Genomic DNA, 16,146 nt, shown 5'->3' with positions numbered 1-16,146 from the left:
GTGTGTGCAGACATGGCCCCTTCTGTGCATTGGTGTCTAATAACAAAGAATATTGCAATGTACTGTTAGAGTGGAACCGAGGGGGGGGTGGGCTGGCGCTGCCGATGTTTAGTAACTACTACTGGGCAGCAAATATAGCCATAATTAGGAAGTGTGTCGTGAGGGAGGGGCCGGTGTGGGAACGGGTAGAGGCGGCATCATGCAAGGGCACATGTTTGAGGGCCCCTCTGCCGTTCTCGCCGGCCCGCACAAGCCCAGTAGTAGTAGCGGCTCTGACAGTTTGGGAGCAGTGGCAGAAGCATATGGGAGTGGAGGGAGCGTCGGTGTGGGCTCCAATTTGTGGCAACAACTGGTTTGTGCTAGGGAGGCTGGACTGAGGGTTTTGGAGATGGCAGAGAGCAGAGATTGAGAGGCTGGGGGATCTATTTATTGATGGGAGCTTTCCATGTTTAGAGGATCTGGAGGAGGAGTTTGAATTGCCGGGAGGGAATGGGTTTCGATATCTGGTATTATGGGCGAGGCATTTTCAGAACCCCAAAATGTATCATGGAGTTCAACCAACCTCCCCCTTTAATGTATTTGTTGCTTTTCCTAGCACACGGCTTGTTCCCTAGGTGTGTGATTACAATTATGGACACGTGGGTTTTTAAACACAAAACACTGTTTATTCCATGAACTCAACTTAACATCTTAAATAAACATTGGATCTCTTAACACCCCTTACTTCAAAGATAACTCCGAAAATATTGCAACAGTAAATAATTCCCCAAAATGTTCCTTCAAACTTCCAAGAGACTTAACACCTTTAAACAGAATCACATCAGGTTAAAGGCTTTACTATTATGAGTTTAAAACACCCAAATGATCCAGAGATAGTCTTTCATGGCAGAGATGCAGCTCACTGCATAACACAGACACTCCCAAACTCTTTTCAAACTGCAGCTCTCTGGAATCACAAGCTCTTTTTCAAATTCAAACTTCAAAATGGCTGATCTGACCTCAGCTCCACCCACTCTCTGACATCACTGTTTTCTTAAAGGTACATTGCTTAAACATCCATGTCTTAAAGGTACTCTCACATGACACCTCCCCCCAAGAAAAAAAAATAAACCATCACCTTCAAGATGGTTTTATTTTTCACTTTTGCACCATCCACTAAGAAATGTACACAGTAAATATACCTTTTCATTTAAAAAAACCCACACGCAAACAGGTATAATAATATAGTCCATTTTTCTTTGTTCTTCTTCCTCCAATCGAAATCCTTCTCGATTGACAGTCTCTTTGAACAAAGTCTCTGCACGATCCATTCATTCCTCTACTCCATGGCATTTCTCTTCAGAATCAGATAATTTAGTTCAATCTGACCACAGAGCCCCTTGCAATTCTCCAATACAGGAGCATTGGTTACCACAGCTTTCAGGCAGTCAAATGCCTGTTGAAAGTCCGCTGTCCATTGAAATTTTTTACGTTTCTTCAGCAATTCCATCAGTGGAGTAATCACGCCACAAAACCTTTGCACAACTGTTCGATCAAATTCATTTATGCTAGGAGATCGCATTATTTCCCTTCGTTTTGAGGGTATCGGAAACTCTGCAAGGAAAGTGGTTCGGGCTTCTCCAAATTCACTTTCGGCTAGGTTCATCACCAAACCCGCCTCCTGAAGTTGACCGAAGAACTCCATACAATGTTTTAAATGTTCTTTCAATGTCTGGAAGTTGGAAATAAAAGCAGATTGTCCCACTTTCGCAATACAATCCTTCAAACGTGGGATGGGATAAGAGTCCGTTCTTGTAACTGCATTCCCCTTTCTGTAATCCACACACAACCGTTGGGTACTGTATGGTTTAGGTACCATCACTATGGTGAGCTCCATTGGCTGCAACCTACCTCAATTATGCCTTTCTTCAGCATACTCTCAATCTCCTGTTAACCTGTGCCAATTTTAAAGGATTAAGTCTATATGGATGTTGTTTGATCGGAACAGCATTTCCCACATCTACATCATGTATAGCCATTTTAGTACTTCCCAATTTATCTCTACAAACTTGCCCATGTGATATCAATATCTCTTTCACGTCAGTTTGTTTTTCCTCTGGAAGGTAACTTAACAATTCATTCCAATTTTTAAGAACATCCCCATTTTCCAATTTAATTTGAGGTATGTCAAATTCACAGTCATCTGGATTTGGTTTGTCACTTTGAATTTGAATCATTAAAACCTCCTTTTCCTCTCCTTCCCTTTCAAAGTATCTTTTAAGTATATTGACATGACACACTTGGTGAGTTTTCCTTCTATCTGGTGTTTTTATCACACAATTCACCTCACTTAATTTCCTTTCAATCTGATACGGTCCACAAAACCTAGCTTTTAAAGGCTCACCTACCACTGGTAACAACACTAAAACTTTATCCCCACTGGCAAAACTACGAACTTTGGATTTCTTGTCTGCTACCCATTTCATCACATTTTGTGCAACTTTCAAATGTTGTCCAATTTACCTGCTCTATTTAATCATTCCCTAAAATTTGACACATAATCCAATAGTGTAATTTCCGATTTCTCACCCACCAATTTTTCCTTAATCAATCTAAGTGGTCCTCTTACCTCATGACTAAAAATTAGTTCAAAAGGACTAAATTTGGTAGACTCATTAGGTGCATCCCTAATTGCAAACAATACGAATGGAATTCCTTTATCCCAATCTTCTGGATAATCTTGACAATACGCCCTCAACATTGTCTTTAATGTCTGATGCCACCTTTCTAATGCTCCCTGCAACGCTGGATGGTATGCAGTTGATTTAAATTGTTTTATTCCTAAGCTATCCATAACTTCTTTGAATAACCTTGAGGTAAAATTTGATCCTTGATCCAATTGAATTTCTGTGGGTAGTCCATATCTAGTAAAGAATTTAAGTAACTCCTTCACAATCCTTTTAGCTGTAATATTACGTACTGGAATGGCCTCTGGAAACCTAGTAGACACATCCATTATCGTCAAAAGATATTGACTCCCACTTTTTGTTTTAGGAAGCGGTCCGACACAATCAATTATGACCCTCGTAAAAGGTTCCTCAAATGCTGGAATGGGTATTAAGGGCACTGGTTTTATCACTGCTTGAGGTTTCCCTATCACTTGACATGTGTGACATGATTGACAAAATTTAACTACATCTTTATGTAGTCCAGGCCAATAAAAAGTGCTTCGGGATTTTAACTTGAGTTTTCCTTATTTCCAAATGACCTCCCACTGGTACCACATGTGCAACTCGCAACACCTCCTTTCTATACCCTACCGGCAATACTACTTGATGAACTTCTGCCCACTTTTCATCCGCCTGCATATGTACAGGTCTCCATTTTCTCATCAAGACATCATTTTTACAGTAATAACTCTCTGGTATACTCTCAGATTCCTCTTCCGTATATGCTTTCTGATATATCCGTTTTATTTCTACATCTTTCTGTTGTAACTCCGCCAATTTTCCTGAACTAAAAATATCCGCCTCATCCTCCACCTGTTCTTGTTCTTTTTCAACTATCTGATCAAAACTCGTTTCTGATAATTGCACTTCAACTTCATCTTCACTTCTTGATTTCTCCTCTTGTCTTAACCTGTGACTTTGCGATCTTGTTACTACACAATCCGGAAAAATCCCAGGATATTCGTCCTTCAACCTTTCAGTTGTCTGATTTTCCACTGGCTTATCAACCACAGTAGGCATCACTCCCACCTGCGATCCAGCTATATCATTACCCAAGATAAACTGTATTCCTGGACAAGATAGTTTATCTATTACTCCGACTACCACTTCACCACTCTTCACTGGACTTTCCAACCTTACCTTATGTAATGGAACGCTACTCCTCTCACCCTGAATTCCACATATCAGGAATTATGGTAACACCTTTTCTGGCAACACTCTTCCTAAACTACATAATTCCTCATCTCTTACCATTAAAGATTGACTGTATCTCTTAAAATTGTGACTTCATTACCTGCTCCTCCTGATACACATGAGTAAACTTTACCCACAAGTAAATTATTTAAATACATCTGGCACCTTCTTAACAATTACTTCTTGAACAGGCTTTACAATCGTTTGCACCTCCTTCGCTTCCCATGGGCTTTCCTTTACCATTCTAACAAATCCCACTGTCTTATCCTGTTTTACCACATCAGCCTTCCCAGTGCTATTCTTCAACCACCAACACTGTGATTTTACATGGCCTAGTTTATTGCAGTGAAAACATCTGAAACTTTTCATTTCTTTTCCACCCTCCTGGATTTCTTTTTTAATCTGAAGTACACTCTCTTTATTGTCTCCCATCAGATCACCTTTACCTTTACCACTTGAGTATTTCTCATGTCCCCAGTTTCTATCCCTCACCGGCTGAAACTGATGCCGGAAACCAATCTTTGATTTATGAACTAATTCATAATCATCTGCCATTTCCGCTGCTAATCTCGCAGTTTTAACTCTCTGTTCTTCCACATGAGTTCTCACTACATCAGGAATTGAATTTTTAAACTCCTCCAAAAGTATAATTTCTCTTGAGAGCTTCATACGTTTGGTCTACTTTCAAAGCCCTTATCCACCTATCAAAATTACTCTGTTTGAGCCTTTCAAACTCCATGTATGTTTGACCAAATTCTTTCCTTAAATTTCTAAACATTTGTCTGTAAGCTTCAGGCACTAGCTCATATGCACTTAAGATGGATTTCTTCACCTCCTCATACATTCCAGATACTCCTCCGGTAGTGATGCAAACACTTCACTAGCCCTACCTACCAGCTTTGTTTGAATCAGTAATACCCACATGTCCTGTGGCCATTGCATTTGTTTAGCTACCTTCTCAAATGAAATGAAAAAGGCTTCTACCTCCTTCTCGTCAAACCTTGGCAATGCTTGGACATATTTAAATAGATACCCACCACGTCTTCGACTATGACGCTCTGTCTCATTATCCTCATCCATCTCCTCCAACTGTACGTGTCCCTTTGCTTCTGTCAATTTTAACTGATTTTCATGTTTCAGAGCCATTTTCCGAAGTTCAAACTCTCTCTCTTTTTCCCTTTCCTCTCTATCTCTTTCTTTGTTTCTTTCCTCTCTCTCCTTTTCTTTTTCCTCTCTATCTCTTTCTCTTTTTTTTTCTTCTCTCTCACTCTCATATTCAAGCCGCTTTAATTCTTTCTCATGTTCCATTTGTTTAATTTGCAACTGAATTTTTGCCATTTCCCATGAGTCAAACTCTATCTCAGGCAACTTAAAATGCTTAACCACCGCCATAATTACCTTATCTTTTCGCATTTTGTCAGGTAATGTTAACTGCAATGTTCTTGCCAGACCCAACAGTCTGCTTTTCGTCTCTGTCCGTAAAGTACTGTGTGTGACAATCTCCACCCCCAAATACATCTGAGCCTCTGAAAGGGCCATTGTCCAAACCACACTCCCCACTTAAACTAAAATACCACACCGGGAAAGCAACAATCCTTCACTGTCTTTAAGTTCACAAAAGCCAATCCAATAGATAGACTTTTATCCCCCTTGAGCCCCCAATTGTTCTGGGTGAGGCATTTTCAGAACCCCAAAATGTATCATGGAGTTCAACCAACCTCCCCCTTTAATGTATTTGTTGCTTTTCCTAGCACACGGCTTGTTCCCTAGGTGTGGGATTACAATTATGGACACGTGGGTTTTTAAACACAAAACACTGTTTATTCCATGAACTCAACTTAACATCTTAAATAAACATTGGATCTCTTAACACCCCTTACTTCAAAGATAACTCCGAAAATATTGCAACAGTAAATAATTCCCCAAAATGTTCCTTCAAACTTCCAAGAGACTTAACACCATTAAACAGAATTACATCAGGTTAAAGGCTTTACTATTATGAGTTTAAATCACCCAAATGATCCAGAGATAGTCTTTCATGGCAGAGATCCAGCTCACTGCAAACACAGACACTCTCAAGCTCTTTACAAACTGCAGCTCGCTGGAAACACACAGACACACACAAGCTCTTTTTCAAACTCAAACTTCAAAATGGCTGATCTGACCTCAGCTCCACCCACTCTCTGACGTCACTGTTTTCTTCAAGGTACATTGCTTAAACATCCATGTCTTAAAGGTACTCTCACATGACACTGCAGATAAGGAATTTTGCATAAAGGCAGGTTTCGACCTTTCTGCTTCTACCGCCACAGGGGATACAGGACAAGGTTGTTTCTAGAACAGATAGCTTTCGGAAATCTACAAAGAACTTATGGAGTGGGAGGAAACCCAGATAGGTGAGCTAAAGTGTAAATGGGAAGATGAGCTGGGTGGGGAGGTAGAGGTGGGTCTGTGGGAGGATGCACTGAGTAGAGTCAACACATCGTCATCATGTGCTAGGCTCAGTCTGATACAATTCAAGGTGGTTCACCGGGCGCACATGACGGTGGCCCGGATTAGCAGGTTTATTGGGGTGGAGGGCAGGTGTGTGAGGTGTGCGGGAAGGCCCGCAAACCATGTGCACATGTTTTAGGTATGCCCGAAGCTTAGGGGATACTGGCAGGGATTTGCTGATGTCATGTCCATGATACTAAAGATGAGGGTGGCACCAAGTCCAGAGGTGGCGATTTACGGAGTGTCGGAAGACCCGGGAGTCCAGGGGGCGAGAGAGGCTGACGTTTTGTCCTTTGCCTCCTTGGTAGCTCGGAGACGAATATTGCTACCATGGAGGGACTCAAAGGCCCCGAAATCAGGGGTTTGGGTTTGTGACATGGCAGGGTTTCTCAGACTTGAGAAAATTAAGTTCACCCTGAGAGGATCAAGGTTAGGGTTCGTTCAGAGCTGGAACTAAACTGTCAGCAGATTCAATAAGGTGGGGTTAGGGAATAAGCGGGGGCGGTAGGGGGGCGTTAGGCTATTTTGTGTCTAGAGTAGGCGGGAGCAGTGGGAGATGGAGGGATTTCTTACGCACTGAATTATGTTTACCTTAGTATTTGTGTAGTTTATTGTTATAAAACCATAAATGCCTTAATAAAATGTTTTTTAAAAAAAAAAAGAATATTGCAATAAATTGCACTTCAGTACACCAAGTGAAGTTCTGGGAGTTTATTTATTTGTTTGTTTTCTAACCACCACCAGTGAAAGACCCATGCACTGAGAGGAATGCTGGGTGTGGCCACATATGCCGCAGTGAAGCTGGAATCGCACAATGTGACTGTAATCCTGGATATCAACTAATGACGAATGGAAAAAGCTGTGATGGTAAGGAAAGAGTGACTGGTTTCTTGAGGAATGTCAACAAGATCACGATGGGTGATTTAAACAGTTGTGGCAACCACCAGCTCAATACTCAAAGACCATTTTTAACCCATGATGTGGAGATGCCGGTGTTGGACTGGGGTGAGCACAGTAAGAAGTCTTACAACACCAGGTTAAAGTCCAACAGGTTTGTTTCAAACACTAGCTTTCGGAGCATTGCTCCTTCCTCAGGTGAATTTTAACCCAGTCATATTCTTTGCTTCCATTGCATGATCATCAAGGGCTAATACCTATTCCCTTTCATTGAAATAATTCTTAATTGACATTTCAACAACTGCAGTGTGAGGATTTTAATTCTTATCTTGCTGTTTAAACAGGGATTTCTGTTAAATAAGCAATAACCTCCATTATCCTATATAGGAGCACATTGGAACATCCCCATGGCTTAAAATTACTCTTGCTTCAGATTGCAGAACTAAGTAAGAAAACAAAACAAGAGATATTATAGCTTCAGTCCTGTAATTTTTTTAGCCCATTATGCTTGCTCTAATATATTGACCAAATGTGGTGTTTAATAAGGGGATAGTGATCCCTCTAGGTTTAAAGTGTTCACAGTTACTGCACCCTTAATGCTTCTCGCACACCTGAGGCACAGTACATTTATATTAAGCTAAGTAAAATGCTGGACAGTGACATCGCTCGGAATGGAAATTTGGGGAGTGGGGGGGGTGAGAGTGGTTCCGAACTTACAATGGAGGGTGAATTACCTAAATTGGCCATTGGTGCTTGCGTTTAGAGTGGTCCAATGACAGGGTGCATTTGAAAATGACAGGACACCACTATCTCCATGACTCAGCAACACCATTTTCTTTTATCACACACTGTTACAGTGTTTGGAAGAATACCCCACAGAATCCTGTGCATGGCGTATTTATTCATTGCCTCAGTTAATGATCAGCACCATAAACTTTGCTTCCTGTTAGATAACTGAATTTGTTTAGTTTGTTTGATTGATTTTGCTCGCAGATCTTTCAAAGTAGGCTTTCGTCATCTTAAGTTGAGAAGTGCGGCTGGTTGTTTGGGATGCTCCGACGTTTTCATAGAATTTACAGTGCAGAAGGAGGCCATTCAGCCCATCGAGTCTGCACCGGCTCTTGGAAAGAGCACCCTATCCGAGGTCCACACCTCTACCCTATCCCCATAACCCAGTAACCCCACCCAACACTACTGGCAATTTTGGACACTAAGGGCAATTTATCATGGCCAATCCACCTAACCTGCACATCTTTGGACTGTGGGAGGAAACCGGAGCACCCGGAGGAAACCCACGCACACACGGGGAGGATGTGCAGACTCCGCACAGACAGTGACCCAAGCCGGAATCGAACCTGGGACCCTGGAGCTGTGAAGCAATTGTGCTATCCACAAGGCTACCGTGCTGCCCCATTCATTCTGTTGGAATGAAAATCTTTTGGGTGAAATCTTGACCGAGTACCTCCGTGTCGTATTATAGTGTACTATAGTGTTGTGAATTATAGTTCGGTAGCAACAGAGCTCTCCGAGATGCAAAACATTTTCCATTATGTATTGAGCAGAGGCATATGCACCTACATCGTCAACACTGGGTGGCTTGTGGCTACCTCTGCCCCCTCACCACCTCTCATGGGGCTAGAAATGGGTCGAGCACCACGCGTAGTAACTCCAAAGTAAATTTTCCAGTTTCATTACAGTTGTCTGGCATTGGTACTAACTGCAGAAAATTCAAGCATCAGGAATGGCTCCAACACTCAATTAAACAGCAGCCCATGTTGGAGTATTCAGCAGCAGCTTCCTGCTCCCCTCATGGTTCTCAAGCACACAGTTACTGCCCCAGTAACTGTCCGTTTGTAAACTATTTGTGGTGAGTGGGTTCCCAGTAAACAATGGTGGTATTGTAAATCGAAGAGAAACTACTCCATTAATGCCATAAATTGCTTTATGCCACAAAGTTTTAATGCCCTATTTGATCCTGCTGATGTAGTCCAACAGGGGGTCAAATTCCATCCTGTTGCACAACACTGCAGCATTAATTCATCCATCCTGGAAATGTGACCGTCTCAGATTCCAAGTTTGTTTAGTGTCCTTAAAACCTACCTTATTGAGTAAACATTGCTTCTACAAGTAGGCATCTGTGCAGTGGGCAATGCATGAAAGTCATTGCACATGAAGCTGTGATCATGAGCCATTGGAGAGTTGTGAAGAGCAACCACCGGTATTGGAAATATTTTTAATTGAATAAATAAAATGACTATTTAATGCATGAATGCAGCATGTGGGATGAGGTTAATGGAATGTACAATGACGGAAGGCCTGCTTATTATCACCTAGGGCATTATTTTCCTGTTGATCTCTTTCTCCCTGTGAAGCACATTATTTTTTGGTGTGATGAGTGCTTCATTGTTTTCCCTGTTAATACCTGACCATTTCTTTGCAGACATTAATGAGTGTACCACAGGAATTGCAATGTGTGCTCATCAGTGTGTCAATATCCTGGGGTCATTCAGCTGCGTCTGTAATCCTGGATTTGAGCTAGGGGCTGATGGGAAGCAGTGTTACCGTAAGTACTGTCAATCAAGTTTGACGTGTGTAATCAGCAAGGTGTTCAGCGTGTTTCTTGTCTTCCACTTTCTCAGTGCCATCAACAAAAGTGATGGCAATTGATGGTGATGTTCTGCACCACAGCCATGTCACAGCATGGTTTGCATTAATGTTTTTCTCTCAAAGACATTCAAGATCAGTTATCTCGGTCAGGTAGCAGAGTAGCCAGGTAAAGAAAAGACAGAACATGCATTTATCTGATGCCTTTCACAAGGTCAGGACACTCCAAAGTGTTTTGCAGCCAATGAAGTTTATTTGAAGTGCAGTCACTGAACAAAAGCAAAACACTGCAGATGCAGGAAATGTGAAATAAAAATCGTAAATCCTGGAAAAGTTCAGCAAGCCTGATGGAAGGTCATTGACCTGAAACATTGGCTGTTTCCCTCTCTCCACAGATGCTGCCACATCAGTGTCCCACTGCCTCAGTAGGGGAAGGGGAGTGCGGTTCAATGCTTGTGGGGAGGCCTGCTGATGCTTCTGTGGGGTTGACGTTATGATGGGGGGAATGCCCTGTGGCTTGTGGGATGGGATGGGCAGGGGTGGGGGAGGTACTGTCATGTGAGAGTACCTTTAAGAAATGGGTGTTTACAAATGGGTGTGTATATAAATATCTGTAATGAGAGTGCCTTTAATAAATGGGTGTTTACTACTGCAGTGATGTCAGAGAGTGGGTGGAGCTGGGCTGTCTGTCAACTTTTTACTTTCGTTTTAGGCTGTTGCTGCAGGGTGCGTTTTAGTTTCGTTTTCAGTGTTGGAGCTGAAGCCAGACCAAGCAGGTGTACTGCTGTTCTCTCTGCCATCAAAAGACTATGGGCGCGATTCTCCGAGCCCCGCACCGGGTCAGAGAATCGCCGCAACCGCGCCACGCCGCCCTGCCGCCGGCTGCGGGCCGCTGGAATCGGCGGGGTCGCCGATTCTCTGGCCCGGATGGGCCGAGCAGCCACACGGAAAAAGCAGAGTCCCGCGGGCGCCGTTCACCCCTGGTCGCTGCCGGCGGGAACTCTGGCACCGGGAAGCGATGCTGGAGCAGCGTGAACCACTCCAGCGCTGTGCTGCCCCCCTGTGGGGGCCAGAATCAGTCGTCCACGCACCCGTTTTACGCTGGCGTTCACAACGGTGCAAACACTTAGTCTCCATTTCGGAGAGAATCGCGCCCTATCTCTTGATCATTTGGTGAATTCAGAATTATAAATGTTCTCAGTAGTGAATGTAGACCTAATGTATTCTGTTGAAAGGTGTTTCTTCTGTCTTCTGGATGTTGTTTGGGAAGCTTAAAGGGTTACTTAGAACATAGAACATAGAACAGTACAGCACAGAATAGGCCCTTTGGCCCTTGAATTAATGATTGCTAAGATGTTCACTGTTTGTTTTAAAAAGGTTAACTTGAGTTCATAGAATAAACATTGATTTGCTTTAAAAAAAATACTTTTCCATTTTTGCTGTACCACACCTGTAGAGTGGGCCGTGTGCTCCCCATACCACAATCTATTAAAAGTTGTGGGTCAGGGGAACTCCATGATACACTTTGGGGTTCTCTAAACCCTGGCCCATAACAGTACATCGATGTTTAATGGGTGGCCAGTTGTCCCAACGCTTGTCAGTGGTCCACCTCGCCACCCCACCACACCCCCCGGGTTCATGGGGGAGTAGGGAAGTTTATTTTTAGCGCAGATTAAAACCTTTTAAAGATGGCGCGCTGATCTCTGTGGAGCCGGCATTACCAAGCCCCGCCTCGCCAGAGTGACGACGAAAGCCACGTCCCCCAGATTCTCTGTGCACTGGCTGCCAGAGAATATGGAGGGAAACCCTGTCTGTGCAGCTGGAGAGCTACACGCCGTTTTTCCTCACTGAATCGGTCATTCTGAAAAAATACCGGAAGATTCCATCCTAAGTGACATGCTCATGTTTCTGCAGTGGGATTTGAAGCCACACTTTATGACCCAGGCATGAGTACAGTCACACAGATATAGCTGATGAACTATGATATCATGACAAGTGACAGGTATAGATTTGGAATCGCAATTCTGCTACATGATCAGATTCTACTCCTGGGTAATTTCAGAGTTGCGAATTGAAGTTAGGCATTACCCATGATGAGTAGACCATGATATAGTACATTCTGAGTACCCAATTACAGAGCATTCTCTCATATATTGCACAGGTATGTCAAAACAAGAGCAATGAGGTACAGTGTCTCAATATGAAGAGTCGATTATAACAATCTTTTAGAACCAGTTGTTACTGTGTAAACGTTTTGCAAAATGATTTTTCTTTTAGTTAACTTCAAAGAAAATTCATGGTAAACAAATTTGTGCAGTGACAGGTTGCAATCAACCTGACTTCTCTGCCATTGTAACGGATAAGGAATTCTGCATCATAGTGATGCATACAAGATAAATGCTACTGTGGATGGAATTCTCTTTGTATATCTGAGTTATTGGGAAATGGGTTTATATTCTTCCATCTGTACATAAAGACTGAAATCTTCTGTCAGTCATTTCCCTTACAAAGCATAAAGATGCTTGTGCCTCGATCCCAATTATTGTAACAAAAGTGTTGATCAGGTTGCATTTCCAAACTTTGTTTTAATTTCTTTGGATGTCCAGGCTATTTGTCTGGGCCGGGCTCCACTGGCAGAACCCAGAAACTCCCTTCTACCTGCTGGCATGTCTCACCCCATGAGACATACTGGTTACCGTGTAAATCCCAGGACCTGACTGTCGATATGGAATATGGGAACTGCCAGTTTAGGAAATCCCCACTCCTGATAGCTGCACCCTGCCCAATATTTGCTTTGTAAGGGCAGACATACATTCCATCCCTTGCAACTCAAAGCAGAAACTGCTAGATGTGTCAGAGTTCAGTTGTGACCAGGTCTCACCTGGATTTTCGTCAAAATTACAGTGGGATCTCCTTTGACTTTTGGTTCCATGATTCTGAGTGGCTGATGTAATGTTTATATTGCACCTGACAGGTATTGAAATGGAGATTGTGAACAGCTGTGAGAGGAACAATGGTGGATGTACTCACCACTGCAAACACACAACCAACGGGCCATCCTGTTCTTGTAACCAGGGATATCTACTGGATTCCGATGGACGTACATGCCTTGGTACTGAAAAAGTCAAGCCTGGTTCAAAGCCATGTGGAGTTATTAATATAACATGCAGCTAATTTTCCATCTGCATATTTTAACACAACTAAAGCCCAATTAGAGGGCAGCATAAAAGACTATGTTAAACATTCCTTTGGGTGACATGGTGGTACAGTGGTTAGCACTACCACCTCACAGCTCCAGGGTCCCAGGGTCCCAGGTTCAATTCTGGCCTCGGGTGACTGTCTGTGTGGAGTTTGCACTTTCGCCCCGTGACTGCATGGGTTTCCTCTGTGTGCTCGGGTTCCCTTCCACAGTCCAAAGAAGTGCATGTTAGGTGGATTAATCACGCTAAATTGCCACTTATTGCCCCTTAGGTTGCGGAGATAGAGTGGAGGCATTGGCTCAAGTAAGGTGCTCTTTCCAAGGGCTGGAGCAGACTCGATGGGCCAAATGGCCTCCTTCTACACTGTAGGGATTCTGGGCGCGATTCTCCGCTCCCGCGCCGGTTGGGAGAATCGCCTGGCGCGCCATTTTTCCCCGCGATTCACGCAAGCGGCGAGAACGGCCCCATCGAGTTCTGCGTGGCGCAGGCCGGAGAATTGCCCGGGACACCCACAATGGCAATTCTCCACTATGCCCGCTATTCTCTGGCCCGGATGGGACGAGCGGCCTGCCCAAAACGACGGCTTCCCGCCGGCGCCATCCACACCTGGTCACTGCCAGCGGGAACAGTGCGGGAATGCTGGGGGGGGGGGGGGGGGGCCTGTGGGGGGGCGAGGGGGGTTCTTTCACCGTGGTAGGACTGAAAAGGGGTCTGACCAGCGATCGGTGCCCACCGATCGGCGGGCCGGCCTCTCTGAAGGAGGACCTCCTTTCCTCCGCGCCCCGCAAGATCCATCCGACATCTTCTTGCGGGGCGGCCTCGGGGAGGACGGCAACCACGCATGCGCGGGTGACGCCAGTTAGGGGCAGATGATGCAGCGCCGCTTTTATGCGGTGCCAATGCCTAGCGTGCGCTGACGACGCTGCTTTCACGACACGCCCCCCCGAGTTTCTCGCGGCCCCGATACTAGCCCATTTTCGGGCCCAGAATCGGTCGAGATCGGGACTGTTTTGCGCCGTCGAGATTCACGACGGCGCGAAACGGCCCCAATCTCGACCGATTCAGGGCCCGAAAATGGGCTAGGATTGGGGCCGCGAGAAACCCGGGGGGCATGTCGCGAAAGCAGCGTCGTCAGCGCGCGCTAGGCATTGGCGCCGCATAAAAGCGGTGCTGCATCATCCGCTGTGTAACTGCCGTCACCCGCGCATGCGTGGTTGCCGTCCTCCCCGAGGCCGCAACGCAAGAAGATGTTGGATGGATCTTGCGGGGCGCGGAGGAAAGGAGGTCCTCCTTCAGAGAGGCCGGCTCGCCGATCGGTGGGCACCCATCGCGGGCCAGACCCCTTTAGAGTCCTACCCCGGTGAAAGAACCCCCCTCGCCCCCCCACAGGCCGCCCCCCCCCAGCGTTCCTGCGCTGTTCCCGCTGGCAGCGACCAGGTGTGGATTTGGGCAGGCCGCTCGGCCCATCCGGGCCGGAGAATAGCGGGTGTAGCGGAGAATCGCCATTTTGGGTGTCACGGGCGATTCTCCAACCTGCCCCGTGCAGAACTCGATGGGGCCGTTGTCGCCGCTTGGGTGAATCACAGGAGGGCGTCGGACCTGCGTCGCGGGGAAAAATGGCGCGGCAGGCAATTCTCCCAACCGGTGCGGGAGCAGAGAATCGCGCCCAAGGTTCTTTTGTTCTTTTAATTCCTACTGTGAGGCCAACTGAAAGTAGTGTCAGGGTAGGGTCATGAGGTTAATTGCTAGTTTGGAGGACTGAATGACCTGGCTAAGATCATTCCACCTATTCATCTTCACCTGAGTGAAGGTGTGCATCATAATTAGTTCTGAACGTGCTGTTTGCTCCTTACTTCTTCCGAACTTTTCTCTCTTCACTCCGTCAGGTCCAAACCCGCCGACAAAGGGGGCCTGTTGTCTTCTAGCGTACTGACCTCTACCTCGCTGATACTTCCTCCTACCCCCCCCTGGACCATGACCAGACCACTGACCATCAAGCCATTATTTCCAACACTGTTAGCAACTTCATTTCCTCCAGATGCCTTCCCCTTGTGGCTTCCAACCTCATAGTCTCCCAACCCTGGACATCCCGCTTTTACCTACTTCCCAGAATCCACAAAAAGGACTGTCCCGGCAGGTCCATTGAGTCAGCATGCTCCTGCCCCACCAAACATTTCCTTTTATCTTGACCCCATCCTCACTCCCCTGGTCCGTTCCCTCCCCACCCACATCCGGGTTTCCTCTGATGCCCTGCGTCATATTGACAGCTTCCTGTTTGCGGGCCCTAACCACATCCTATTCACCAGGGATGTGCAATCTCTCTACACCTCCATCCCACACCAGGATGGCCTGAGAGCTCTTTGCTTCTTCCCCGAAAGAGGCCTGGACAATTCCCATCCACCACCACTCTCCTCCGCCTGGCTGTACTCGTTCTATCTCTCAACAACTTCTCCTTTAACCCATCCCACTTTCTCCAAATCAAAGGTGAAGCAATGGCTACCCGTATGGGTCCTAGCTATCCTTGCCTTTTTATGGGGTATGTGGAACATTCTTGTTCCAGGCCTACCCGGGTCCCCTCCCACAACTTCTTTACCGGTACTTCGATGACTATTTTGGTGCCGCTTCATGCTCTCATCTGGACCTGGAAAAATTCATCAACTTCGCTTCCAGTTTCCACCCCTCCATCACTTTCACCTGGTCCATCTCAGACATGTCCCTTCCCTTCCTTGATCTTTCTGTCTCCATTTCCTGCAATAGACTATCTACTAATATCTATTAAAAGCCCACTGACTGCCACAGCTATCTGGACTACAGCTCTTCGCACCCTACACCCTGTAAGGACTCCATCCCTTTCTCTCAGCTCTTTCACCTCCGTTGCATTTGTTCCGATTATGCCACTTTCCAAAGCCGTGCTTCGAAAATGTGTTCCTTCTTCCTGAACCATGATTTCCCACCTGCAGTTGTTGACTGGACCCTCAACAGCGTGCGGTCCATCTCCCGCGCCACTGTCCTAGCCCCCTCCCCTGCCTCCCAGAACAAGCATAGGGTCC

At 45.5% G+C, this 16,146-nt stretch overlaps 1 protein-coding gene across 4 annotated transcripts in view; it reads left to right on the top strand.

Moving 5' to 3' along the window:
• Window positions 1–16,146, top strand: part of LOC140389667 (uncharacterized) — a 405,956-nt gene that overhangs the window by 303,462 nt on the left and 86,348 nt on the right. For all 4 annotated transcript variants that reach the window (XM_072474012.1, XM_072474013.1, XM_072474011.1 and 1 more), the window contains 3 exons: window positions 7,140–7,262; window positions 9,733–9,855; window positions 12,871–13,008. In XM_072474012.1, coding sequence (XP_072330113.1) covers window positions 7,140–7,262; window positions 9,733–9,855; window positions 12,871–13,008 — 384 coding nt within the window. The remainder of the gene's footprint in view (window positions 1–7,139; window positions 7,263–9,732; window positions 9,856–12,870; window positions 13,009–16,146) is intronic.

Source organism: Scyliorhinus torazame, chromosome 14, assembly GCF_047496885.1.
Source record: "Scyliorhinus torazame isolate Kashiwa2021f chromosome 14, sScyTor2.1, whole genome shotgun sequence".
NCBI lineage: Eukaryota > Metazoa > Chordata > Chondrichthyes > Carcharhiniformes > Scyliorhinidae > Scyliorhinus > Scyliorhinus torazame.
Note: the sequence above shows the minus strand (reverse complement) of the source record. Positions and strands in the feature narration are given on the sequence as shown.